The sequence below is a fragment of the Dipodomys spectabilis genome, unplaced genomic scaffold, assembly GCF_019054845.1.
Source record: "Dipodomys spectabilis isolate Male_0828 unplaced genomic scaffold, ASM1905484v1 ptg000229l, whole genome shotgun sequence".
Classification (NCBI taxonomy): domain Eukaryota; kingdom Metazoa; phylum Chordata; class Mammalia; order Rodentia; family Heteromyidae; genus Dipodomys; species Dipodomys spectabilis.
In genome coordinates this window covers 2,128,441-2,142,221 of record NW_024870906.1, presented here as the reverse complement: position 1 = coordinate 2,142,221, position 13,781 = coordinate 2,128,441, and the positions used below count along the sequence as shown (strand labels likewise).

The window sequence follows — 13,781 nt, the reverse complement described above, 5'->3', positions numbered from 1 at the left end:
CACTTAACGTATCTATTAGATTTTACTCAATTATGAGGATAGCTCAACTGTCTAAAACCTTGAGCCAAGAGCAAAGAGTGAATTTATCAAATCCTGTTTTGAGTTTAAAGGACATTTGTTTCTCTTGTAAGTAATGAAAATAAATTCTAGTGCAGTTAATAAGAAGTAGAAAATAGCTACAGCATGGATCATTCTAGAAATCAGACCCAGGTTGCCTAGCTGCTAATGCTGCCTGTGTTCCTGCTCATCCTCAGAAGCTTTGCTGAATTGGAGGGGCTACCCCAGAAATTCTCCCCGAGATCTGAAGATCCTAACATCCTCTACCACAGCCACCTGAACCCCAATAAAAGCTCCTTTAATGGAGACAGTCTACCTGAAAAGACACTGCATTTTTATCCAGTTCTAAACAACATAACTTCCCGTTTCTTCTGAGCATCATCTAAGTCTTGAATGCATTGAATATTGTCACAGTAGCTATTGGCATGCCCTGCTCTGCTAATTCAGACATGCGTGTCTTTTTTGAAGAAGTGTAGATCAAGTTTCCTCTTGAACCAAGGTCATAGTTTCCTTCCTGCTTACATACCTCCTCATTTTTCCTTGGATGTCACACGTTGTGAGTGACAACTTTGTATGCTGGACTTATTTGTAATCCTATAAGCAGTGTTAAACATTGCTCTTCAAAGCAATGGTATTATATCTGGAAACAACTTGAACTTTGCAGGCCTTGATTTTAAGATGTGTCTGCAGGGCCAGGGCAGCCTTGACTGGGGTAGTTGTGTCTAGACAAGTGGGAAAAAGAGCTGTGTGTGTGGGGTGTGTGTGTGTGTGTGTGTGTGTGTGTGTGTGTGTGTGTGTGTGTGTGTGTGTGTGTGTGTGTAGCTGAGCTACTGGCTTCTAGAGAAAACTATTTCCTAATCTTGACTCCTCAGACAGAAAGGCTATGTTATCACTTCAAAGAAGTTGTAACAAGGTATCACTGTCACCACTCCAAAGATAAAATTCCATGTAGGTCAGAGAGTGCATGTTGTAAAGGCTCAGACAAAATGGTGTGTGTGTGTGTGTGTGTGTGTGTGTGTGTGTGTGTGTGTGTTCTTCGTTGACCTTCCTATTCCCAGGGAACTATCTCAATAAAGCTCTTTTAATTCAGGGGCAAAGTAAACAGTGTCAAGTTTAGGCTTTTATTCCATTCTGTTCTGTGAAATCTAGGACTTTCCAAATTCTGTATGTCAGAAATGGCCAGCAATTCCTCTTTCAGTGTTAATTCCTGGATATGAGAATCTGTTTCTCTCTCTCTGTCTCTCTCTATATATATATATCTATAGATCTATAGATCTATAGATATATATATCTATAGATCTATAGATCTATAGATATATATATATAGAGAGAGAGATAGTTTTTCCTTTAAAAATGTAACTGCAGGACTTTCCTGTCACTCTGCAGCAGAAGCCTCAGGACTGACACACCAGGGAAGCAAGCTCCACTTTCCACAGTCAAGTGTGACGTTGGTGCTCATGGGAGAAGTCCAAGACACACATCCACATCCTGGTGGCCAGAACAAGGTTATACAAGGGACATGTCAACATTCTTACTTAAGCCATTCTGTCTTCCATATCCGTTTTATCTTCTTTCTTGTCTACAAAACAAAACAAAGCACAGTCATGGTCCAGGGAAATGTATGGCCCTTCTAAATTACTAATCTCCTGGATTTTGTGATCCAGTGATATTTCTGATAAACGGGAGACTGGTGACTAACAGACACACATCGTCTCAAACTTCGCCAGAGATTGCAGGCAGGTTGGGGGGCACCTGCTGGCCTGTTGGTACCTGGGGAAGGGGCATGCCTCTTCTCTTTAAGCAGCAATACTAAGAAAGAATTGCTAAAATGAAAGCTTCAATAACAAGCCACAGGGTTTTTGTAAGTGATTTACTCTTTTTAATTAAGTGCAGTGCTTAGAAGATCCTGCACTTTATGATAGCACTTAGAAGATGACAGTGCAATTTTCTTTGCTTTGCTAACATATTCATTTGTTTTAGTGGCTTAAGAGAATGCACACATGGGACTGGGAAGGTGGCTCAGTAGTAGAGCGCTTGCCTTGCATGCATGAGGCCCTGGGTTCGATTCTTCAGCACCACATAAGCAGAAAGAGCTGGAAGTGGTGCTGTGGCTCTAGTGGTAGAGTGCTAGCCTTGAGCTGAAGAGCTGAGGGACAGCGCCCAGGCCCAGAGTTCAAGCCCCATAACTGACAACAACAACAACAACAAAATGCACACATGTATCAGATAAACTAGAGAGGGTTTAGGATAGTTAGGATACAAGAAAAAATCTATACATGTATAAGAGAAATTGGAGGTTTCAGAATAGTTACATTCCAAAGAAAAATTTTAGCAGCTACTGAGCTAACAGTCTTAGTACTTGCATCATCTGGTTACAAATATTTTCTTTATCACAATTTTATCAGTGATATATATGTTAGAGTGTTATGTTTTAATCCCTAGATATAAGAGGTACAAATTGCTCCTTAGGAAAGCTGCCTTTTAGTAGGGTGTAAGAAACAAAAGGAAAATAAGTTTTGGTTTACTCTCTCTGTGTTAGTTCATAAAGCCAGTGGCACCCTGGGAAAAGCCTGTCTTTCTAGTGGGTCATCAGAATCTGACTGGAGACCTTGGGACAGCATTAGCACCAAACTTGGCGTTGGTGGGTTTGCTTGCCTTGGGAGGTAGGGAGTTAAAAAATTTATTCTAGCTGGATGAGTATGGCTCGTGCCTGTAATCCTAGCTACTCAGGAGGATGAGATCTGAGGATCGTGGTTCAAAGCTAGCCTGGGTAGGAAAGTCCGTGAGACTCACCAGAAAACTAGAAGTGGTGCTGTGGCTCAAGTGGTAGGGCGCTCGCCTTGAGCTGTGGGACAGCGCCCAAGCCTAGAGTTCAAACCCCACGACCAACCAAAAAAAAAAAATTTATTCTAGCCAGGAGCTGGTGGCTCATGCCTGTAATCCTAGCTGCTAAGAAAGCGGAGATCTGAGCATTTTGGTTCAAAGCCAACCTGAGTAGGAAAGTCTGTGAGACTCTAATCTCCAATTAACAAACGGGAAAATGGAAGTGAACTGTGGCTCAAAGTGGGTAGAGAAATAGCCTTGTGCATAAAGAACCCAGGGACAGCGCCCAGGCCCTGAGTTCAAGTCCACAACTGACAAAAAACGTCTAACTCATCCTTGCTATAGATCCTTATATTAATTTGGTATCAAAGACTTATATGGAAAAGAAAAAAATCTGATGCTAAGTGTTACAGACTAACCTTATGTTACCTCGGAGCACAGAGTCAGCATGCTTTCCTGTGAGTGTCCGTGAGTTTGAATCTGGAGGCACGCTCTCCTCTTCAAAGATGGAGCCCTCAGCTCGGCCAGCAGCCAAGGTTCCAGAAACTTCCTAAACTAAAATCCCACTGTTACCTCTCCTAAAAGCTATGACTCTCCTGTAGCAGCCAGCCCATTGGTTGAGCTTATACTAATCATTTTTTCAGGAAGGAATTTGACTTTGGGGATTCAAATCTGTGAAGGTCATTGGACCACTTTCATAGGGGAGAGACAAACATCCAGAAAAGGCTGCAGGATTTGCTAGCTAGCAGCTGGATGAAACCTGACCCTCAGCAACCGCCACCTGTCTCATATTGCTCCCATCACAACACACTTCATTCATGTGACGCCCCTAACTACCCTGGACTCACCACGTCCCACTCCAGAGCATCTTCAGGAAGGGCTCCCTTGATTCAACTGTTCCACGCAGTACTTGTTCCAAACTGAGGAGTTGAGAAGGAATGACATCTGCAGAGTTTGTTCTTGATGGCTCTTGGTGGCCCATTGCTGTCCTCTATGGAAGTCAGTGTTCCTCAGAAATTTACATAAAAATCCTTAGGAAGACGATGTGGTCAATATTCTATCAGTCAATTCACCTGGGTTATATTATGCAGCCCTTACACAGCCTCTGGGGACTGTGTGTGTGTGTGTGTGTGTGTGTACATGCATGTGCATGTGTCTTAAGAAACCAAGGCTCTGAGAGCTCATGACTCCAAATCACTCACAGCTGCTCTCTGAATCAGACCTCTGCTCGATACGTTGCACCAAAGTTGCCCATCACATGCATTGACTGTCTCTAAACAAAAGCAGTATTTGTTTTCACCCAAGGTAATCACACATGCAGAGTTCTGGGTGTAGATGAACGGCTCCGGGTTTAAATCAAATCAGCATTTTGCATTTATAATGTGACTTGAATTCCCTTTTATTGTTTGTTTGAGGAAGAAAATCCTTGTAAGTGAATTTTGCAAGTCATAGTGGCTTAAAAGAGAAAAGTGGGACCTGAGCAGCAAAGGCTCCACAGCCCTGTGGTCTCTGAGGCAGGAACAGAGGAGAACTGTTGAAGTTTCTCGGGTGTTTTTAGTGTCCTACATGAATAAGCTCATGGTCGAACTCCAGAATCTGGCAGAGAACTGCTGTTAGTGCTCTGGAGGTCTCTCCAAAATGCCTGGTCTCTCTGCTGCACAGCACAATGAGAACATATTAGCAAGATCGCTCTAGGAGTCACACACACAAATGTGTGTGGTTTATGGAAGTCTCATTACCATCGGAAATGTCAATGGCTTAATGTAATGGAATGAACCACGGGCCTTCAGCCACCTGGTATTATGTAATGTAGCAAAAAATCCACTGCAGGGGTAGGGTGAGGAGAGCAGGAGATGGTCCCAGCATGTTTCCAGATGCCATCCAGAGGACAGCCCAATGACTGCTTTTTAATTCATTTCCTTTGGCTTCATTGATCTTGCAGGTAACTTTCCAGGCATCCAGGATGCCGGGTCGCCTGGTGGATGAGGCCTTGAGTTCTAGTGTGAGCCATCTTCATTTCTGCAGATCCAGAACTGAATATTTTGGAATGGTACATTTCAGGAAAACCAAGGTGCTGTAAGTTTGATCTGAACTGTGGGAGTTAGTCTTCTCCTTTACCTTCCACCTACAGAAATAGATGAGCTGTGCAAATCTCTTTTGATCGTGAACAGAACAAAAATAAGAAGTGGAATAATGACAAAGGAACTCAACCCGCAGTGATGAAAAAGTTACAGGAAAGAATTCTGACACAGAACATTACAAGCCAACATCTGCGGAGCTACGATGAGAGTTTCAGGGAGGTGGTAGAATTTGAACTCTCTCCTAGCTCTGCACTGACTCTGAATAATCTCAGATGCCAACACTTGAATTTGGCTGTTGATTTCCACCTGTAAGTTTAGGGTATTCATTCATCATCCCACCAACAACACCTCGTAATAAATATGTCCAGTTATGACATCATAACTAGAGCATTGCAATTAACTCATTGAAGTTGCCAAAGTGAGGCTCATTGCATAAATTAAGACTTGGTCTTTTCCTACCTAATCCTGCTCACATATTATTAAGAGGTGTGGTGGTGTGGAGGTGCACTGGATAGTTTGGTCTCAGAAAAGTGTGGATGACTTTTAGCCACCTTGCATGTACCACTTACAATTTAAGAAACCGAGTTTCACTTTTCTTGATGGCAAATTGTAGTAACAATGCTCACCTCCTGAGGGCACTACAGCAGTATCCATGGAAAGCTATTAGTACATGTAAAGCAATTAGAACAGAGACTGGCACATAAAAGGTTTCTTTCCTTAGCATTTATTAACAACTATTATACCATGCGAAAGGAAGCTTTAACTCTATGATTTCCTGGTTTGGTCGTATTTTTTGTTCTGTTCCCAGTAAATATTATTTTTCATGGAAAATGAAAATGCTCCTGAAAAACAGGGAAAACAGATGCTATAGATGAACAAAGAGAAGAACTATTCCACACCCCCCAAGTCCTCCAAGATGCTCTCAGGTACTGCTGAGACACAAACGAATCCAAGTGTCTTGAAGAGGCTCTATCTGGAGCACAATGTGTTGCTAACTCAGGAATTTGAAGGTGAAATGTACAACTGCAAAAAGTATCTCAGTGGTAGGCATGCTATTGACTTTCTGTGTCCCGTTGGGCATGAGTCTTTCGCATTCTGTGCCTGATCCACAGCCTGACGGCGTACCTGTCTTCATTTCACTGAGAAATTGTTTCTGAAGGAATAAGGCAAGAACATTTTTAATTTTATCTTTAAACCACAGAGGCAATCTGTCTAGAAATAGGCCTCTTTGAGAACATGGGATCAAAGCCCTGTATGAGGTAGCCGCTAGGAGCAACTCCTACCTCCTTACCGTCAGTCGCAAGCCTGTTATTTGAAGACTACACTTTGAGCCATTTTAGATGAAACTAAAGAAGACCATAAACAAATTGGCTCATGCTGAGTCAAAGATTGATCTTACTTCAACCAGCCCCTGATTCAGTAGTGACTCATGAACATCTTTTATCCATTGCTCTGTAATCTTGCATGGATCTCTACCATAAGTTTCTAGATAACACTCGTGGGCTTCTGCCTCTGTTACTCACTCTAGTTTCCTGGTGGCTTTGAAAATGGGAGCTGACATCTCACAGAATGAGAAAGGGGGCATTCCTGCCTGCTTCAGCTTAACTACAAAGGCATTTGCTTTGGAGATTGGACATGTTTGCTCTAATTCATGCATTGATATCTGTGTTGTTCTCAACCAAAGAGATCACTTGGAACTCCAATGTTGATTTCCCTGGATGTAGCCCTAATCCACAAGGTAGCCGTTCTATTCTTCTGCAACACCATGGCCCAGATCAGGCAAAGACTGAAGTTACTTGAAGATGCTGCCATACAGGCCAGCTCATGCTGTCATCTGATAGCATGAGTAGCACCTCTTGTGGGGCTATTAGTTCTAGCCTAAACTGTTCCTACTGGCTCTGTTCCTCCAGTGTAAAAGGCTTATCACAATTCACCATGCCTCATAGCAAAGCATATTGTGGTCCTACTTCATTAGACATCTTTTGAATCACACACACACACACACACACTGATAGATATGCATGTGTTTATGTATGTACACGTTCTTAGTGTTGTTTCCCAAGTTAAATGCGTGCAAATACGCATCTGAAGATAGGTAAGGGAATACGCTTACCATAATATTCTAAACCTCCTATCATTGAACAACAGAATCTACATATAAGTCATGGTGGATTCCTACAATAGCATTTGACACAGAAATTTCTTTTAAGTGATGTAGTGTTACCTGAAATAGTATAGATAATTTTTAGGTATATCTTTGGATGCAATGTGTATATGGTAGATACCGTCATATGAAGGGCAATTAGACTGATTTTCTCCAACTTTTTGTATTCTTACTGTTTATATTTCCAAATATTGTTATCATCTTTAAGAAGCTGTATAGAGGAGCTGCATTCAACAAAGCAGTTTAGGAATACAATGCATCTTGAGCAATGATACCCCTTTCAACTTTCTCATCCGTCTTCCCTAACCCACTTCTGCCTTCACTTAATTTTGTAGACTATGCAAATTTTTTTTTTTTAATGAATTTTCTTCCCCCCTTCTTCATTCATCTGCAATTCTCCCCTGGACTCCATTCAATTCAAGTACCTGCTTCCTGGTGTTTATTTTGTTCATCTTTGATTTAGCCTGTTAAAGGAAGGGCACTGTTGAGCTCTCCTCTGAATCTACCACATTTCAGATTTGCGTACACTTGAATAACACTTGAATGTCACTCAAGGTATTTACTTAAATACTTATAAACTAATTCTAGCTTCCACATATGAGAGTGCAATTTTTGTCTCTTTGGGACTGACTTACTCCACTTAACATAATTTTTTTAAAAAATTGCCTGTCGTAGGGCTTGAACTCAGGGCCTGAGCCCTGTCCCTGAGCCTTTCTGTGCTCAAGGCTAACACTCTACCAGTTGGGCCATAGTGCCACTTCCGGCTTTTTCTGTGTATGTGGTACTGAGGAATCAAACCCAAGGCTTCATGCATGCTAGGAAAGCACTCTACCACTAAGCCACTTTCCCAGTCTTTAACATAATTTTTTCTGGTCCTTCTATTTCTTTGCAAATGATGACATATCATTCTTTTTAAGAGATGTGATATAAGATCCATTTATCCATTGAGGAGGATCTGGAATCATTCCATACCTTGGCTATAGTGAATAGTACTGCAATGAACATGGTTGTGCTGGTGGCTTTACTATATCCTGCTTTGTAATCTTTTGGATAAATCCCCAAGTATTGAATTGCTGGATCATATTTTTTACTTCATTTATGTATTTATTTATTTTGGTCAATCGTGGGGCTTGAACTCTGGGCATAGGCCCTGTCCCTTCACTCCTCAGCTCAAGGCAAGCGCTCTACCACTTGAGCCACACTGCCACTTCCAGTTATTCTAGTGGTTTATTGGAGATAAGAGTCTCACGGACTTTCCTTTACTTATAATAGTTCGTCTTTGAAATGTTTCTTTCCTTCTATCTTCAGAGACCTGGTTCTATGTATCTTATCATATCCAATCAAATTCTATCTCTTCAATAATTTTTTTCCTCCTTTTGAAACACTCTCACTTTATTTTTTTTATAACTCATACATGTGGCTCCTGATGTCTTTTCAGATCAAGGGTTTAACTTACCCCAAAATGCCAAATGTGTAATGAGAAAGCATGAATTTGAATCCTATCTTTGCTGCTTGCTAGCTGTGTGATTTATGAAAAACATTTAACCTGAGCCTCAATTTACCCTCTTGGCAAAGCATGGGAGATGGATAAGCATTTTTACCATATATAAACCTACTATAAAATAAAGACCTGCTGGGTCTCCAGAGAGCCTTGGGAATCAAATTAAAGGTTCTTTGCTAGACTCTCTCTAATGTTATTCACAGTTCTATGAGCTTCTCTACTTAACAAAAACTTCTCATAGCATTCTTTTGTCCTCTTCAGGTCTGCAAGCTCCTGAAGAAGATGGCATTTGAGACTAACACATGTTGACTCCCTTAACACATGGTGTGCCTATGCTTGCTCAAGAAACTTCTGTCTTTTAAGTAAACAATGCAAAACAATTACATATTGGCAGGGTAGATTTTATTATACAGGTATCTGGGTAAGTAAGGAACTCAGTGAAGAATTAACAAAGATACTGTATTCTTTGACTACCACTCCCCCCAAAAAATCAGAATCTCCACCCAGGGGTACCCATGTTTCAGGGACTGAGCTCTAATAACTTGATGTTTTTAGTCAATCTTAGATGCAACAGTGAAAGGTGCTTAGGGAACCCCAATCCATGCATGCTGTCTTGTAGGTGCAGTCTGTCAACTGCTGAAATGCATTTCCCACTTAATGCATCAGGCAAGCTACTTAGGGGAAGCCAGGTTTCCTCTCTCCTCTAGAGATTTCTTCAGCCTGTCACACTGCTTACCTCTGAAAGCTCTGTTGCTAAGCAACCATGAGCTCTTTCCACCACTTAAGTTTTAAATGCATTTTATGAAATTTCTCTGCCTGACATACTTGAGTGATGGTAGGGTTTGCTAGAGAGACAGAAAAAGCTGGAGATGGCCAGTCTATGAGCTCAGGGCCACTAACTTCATTAGTTTCTCCAGCTGGAGAATGAGGTGTCCAGCCCAATGGGAAGGATGGATACAGTAATGGTGTCACATCACCACAGCAACCCACTGGCCCCGAGAGCGGGCAAGGAACCACACATCTCTTTGCAAGGGCAGTCACTATTAATCTTCCTAGGCCTTTTTGAAATACCTTTTTTTTCACCAAAATATTTATATTTTTGAGCACTTACTTTAACAGGATTTCTTCTTGTGAACTTCTACATGTAATCTGATTTTTAATGGCAATTTTAAGCAGCACAGAGGCCTTTCTCTCCCATCTGATTCAACATCTTTCCTTGAGAAATTGTTCCTAGGACCTCTGCAGTCCGCTGCTCTGCAGTCTGGGTGTCTTTGTCTTCCTTACTAAAGGAGCTAATGGGAATGGAAACTGGCTTTTCTAACTAGATTTGGCACTGCTATTCAGACTTCCCTGCAATGCACCACAGGCATCTCCACTCGCAGAACTAGTCCTCATTCTGCAGTGTTTTAATAATTCATGACATATTTCGGTACTGGGACTTAGAGCACATATTTGGGATTCTCAGATGTGTGATATGATTACCCATTTATAGCTAATGACTCTCCTGGACACTCTTATCCCAGGGGCAAACTCTAGGTACATCTTTTTTTTTACAGAGAACTAAAAGCTTTGATCTTATTTTTAACCTTGAGCCCAACCCTGCAATAATTAACCAGTTGTAGGACAGTTGTTATGAAAGTTCCAAGTTACTTCTCAAAAGGTGCTTATAAGCTGAAAGGGACATATATATTTCATTCTATCATTTGGAAACAAATGTTAAAATCATAACTTATAATGGTTTGCGCTCATACAAAACCTTGAAGAAAATAAAATGTTTTATTTTGGTGATTGAAATGACCCTGCATGGTGGACATCACCCTTGAAGTAGATGTTTCTGATGCTAGAGCACTGAGACTCCTGGAGGTCATATGATCTACCAAAGACCATTCTTCACCCAGACTTAACTCTAAATCCACCATTGCATACTAAAGTATCTCTTGATTTAGTAGCAGGAAAATCGCACCCATGGAACTACTTCTACTTTTGCATGGTGGGGGGGGGAATAATTTTAATTATTCAATGCTAATACTAAAATCATTTAATACATTTAGATGCAATATTTTAATTTCTAGATTCTATGTTTCCCATTCTAACTGATAAGGAAACTCGAGGGAAAAGTTCATTTACATAACTTGCCAACTATCAGACACTTTCGATCACTGAAACTCAGCCTGAAAGTGACTTAATCCCAAGTCTAATCAGAAAGCAAAAACTGCCACTGACATCCCTGTTTTTAATGGAGTTAGCTAGAGGAGGCTGGCCCACATGCCAGTAGAACAAGCACTTGGAAGGCACAAATGCACTTGGGCATTTCTCCTTGCATTAGGTCATTTAAAATAGACATTCTGGCAGATTCTGTAAAGGGTACATATTGGCTTCATTTTTCATTGTAATTTGATGGAAAGCAAAGTATTGATTTTTAAAGTAAAAGCAAGAAATATTTGGAAAGGTTTTTTTTTTTTTATCATTTCCATTAACTTTATTAGGACTATAACAAATCATCCATGTAGCAAGAGTACAGCATTCTTGTAAAGCAGATTCCTTCACTAAATTTGTGTTCTGTTCTCTGCCTGTCTCTAGGCAGACAAATATATGACTATTCTACTTCTAAAGTTTTTCTCTTTCACAGTTATCCTGTTAATCTCTCTACTTCTGTGGTAAATAATCCTACTTAGGAAAGATTATTTGCTTAGTGGTGAATTAGAGACTTCCGGAAATATCCAAATTATTCAGTGTACATTGCGATGTGCACATTCCTTCATTTCCCATTGAATAAGTTTGCCTATAAACAGGGCAAGGTAGCCTAGAAGGATAATTCATACCCAGCAATGAGTCATGCTGGGGAAAGGGCAGTCTGAGGTGAAATTGACACGTAGCCAGTTCAAACCGGAAGGAACTGGCTCTAGCATATTTAACTCTCTATCCCAGGTCTTCAACACAGCTTCAAAACAAGAATGTACTCAGAAAGTAGATAAAAGGACAGATTTATTTAAAGTGAATGAATGAACTAATCTTGAAGGATGCATAGGGTAGTCACAGTAACATAAAGTGATATGTTAAACAATGAAAGCTTATAGCTCATTATTGGTAAATAATAACCCATTACTCTGATTTATGATCTGAGTTTCCATAATATGAAAGAATGACACAACCCAGTCTTCAAGAAAGGAGGCAAGGCAGCAGGGACAATGTCTACATCCCACCAATATGAATCAAAGCTGAGTTTAACACTTGCACTTTGTTGTGGAATCAAACAGCCGAGCACTAAGATGGCCCAGCCATTAGGAGCCCTCACCACTCCATCACAGGTGCAAAGGTGATGCTGTTGCTTCACAGAATGCACTCCTAACTGAGAATTCACTCCTAACTTCACAGAGGTGAAGCAGATCACTGACAGCAAGGGAAATTCAAGACCCCTTGGTTCAGAAGTTGGATGCTAATGTATTTAATTCTGTTTTGATGCATATTAGCTAGAGACCAGAAGGAGAGTCAACACAGCAATAAAGGACAGCAGACTCACACAACCAGAATGAGTAAGGGGATGTCAGGAAATTCCTAAATACTTCTAGAACGAATGAAACAGATCTAGAGAAAAGAGGAAGCAAGAGGGCTGTATCTGTGCATCTTCTTGGAATCCTTGTCATTACTGTGTGAACTTTGTTCCACTTCTACCATTTTGGTAAATTAATTTAAGCTAATTCAAAATTAATTTACCAAAAAATGTCAATACAGAGAGTGGCAGAAATAGAGATCTAGTATAGAACTAGCTCTTTTTCAAGCTCACTGAGAAACTGAGTCCATGAAACAAAGTTGATAGAAGACTCAGCTCTTCTTTTCTAGACTGAGCTGTTCTTGACTTCTTGATTATTAAGAAATGTGGCCATTTTCAGGCCCTCATTTCTGAGTCTGACTCAGATATCTGTGTTAACCAATCTTTAGATGTTGGTTGTGTTGGGTTCCAAATGAAACAGGAACAATGCAACTCTTAAATCTTGACTTTATAGGATTTTGAAACTAATTAGCCACACGAGTTTTTTTTTAAAAAAAAAAAAACAATTAGGTAACAACATAATGAAGTCACCACTTTGCCGAGAACTGTCATGACACACACGGAAGAATGGGTGTGAAAGGTCGCCATGCGAAATCAGAGCAACAGGAACTGCTGCAAATGGAAGAGGTAAGACTTTCTTTTTGTCTGAAGGAGTCCTGGGGTTGAGAAGAAAGCTAGCTGCTTGTGTCTAACCAGGATTCCTCTAATTCCTGATCCCTTAAATGTGACTCTAACCTTTTAGTTTTCCCCACACGAAAAGATTTACATTTCCCTCTACAGTCCGTAGTCCCAGCTTGCTGAAGACCAATGGATAATCCCATGGGGCATAATAGCTATTTCAGAAGTCACAGTTCTTGACAGTTCTCTTTCTTCTTCTTTCAATGACCAAAAGTTGCTGACAAGCATTCTAGCCTGCAAAGTGAGGTGACATGAGTCAGCAAAAATAAAAAATAAAGTTATTTCAAAGTCAAACTGACCATCAGTGTTGTTTGTATGCCTTGGAAGGAAACGAAGAGTATTTTCTTTTTAAATCTAATCATAAGCAATATGTATATCCCATACAGTGTCTTAGTATCCAGAGTTATTTCTAATATCACACTGTATAGGTGTTTTATACATGCAAGGGTTAAAGTATTAGAAGCTGTCTTAAAGTTACTGGGGAAGTGAACAGCCAATGAAAAACACTTTTGATGAGGTAATGCTGCTCACTGGAGCTTCATTGGTTGAGTCTGAAAGTCCTGTCTCCAGGAGTTGGAGGACAACTTTCTCTGCAACCAGAGAGAACTGGAGAATCTCCAATTGCTTATATAAGATATTTTATGATGCACTCAATAAAGACAAGTCTCTCCCCAACTTGCCAATAGACTCTTTAAATTATATCCCAACAACATGAAAATGTAAACTAGCCTGCAGAGGTTTCTGGTTGTTCCAAAAGAAAACCTATATAAGAGATTAAAAAATACAGAATTAAATTCTCAGCAATCACACTTGTGTACCATGGTGGGAAGAATATGAAACTATTAGTTAATGTTCCTTATTCCTCATTTCATCTCATACATAACCACCTTGTGATACTACTTTTAGAAGTTTGTATTTTCTTAATTC

At 40.4% G+C, this 13,781-nt stretch overlaps 1 protein-coding gene across 1 annotated transcript in view; it reads left to right on the top strand.

Moving 5' to 3' along the window:
- Positions 1 to 1,755, top strand: part of Adam7 (ADAM metallopeptidase domain 7) — a 38,440-nt gene extending 36,685 nt beyond the window's left edge. The window contains exon 24 of the mRNA XM_042697831.1: positions 1,722 to 1,755. Within this exon, the coding sequence (XP_042553765.1) occupies positions 1,722 to 1,755 (34 nt within the window). The remainder of the gene's footprint in view (positions 1 to 1,721) is intronic.
- The last annotated feature ends 12,026 nt before the right edge of the window (positions 1,756 to 13,781 follow it).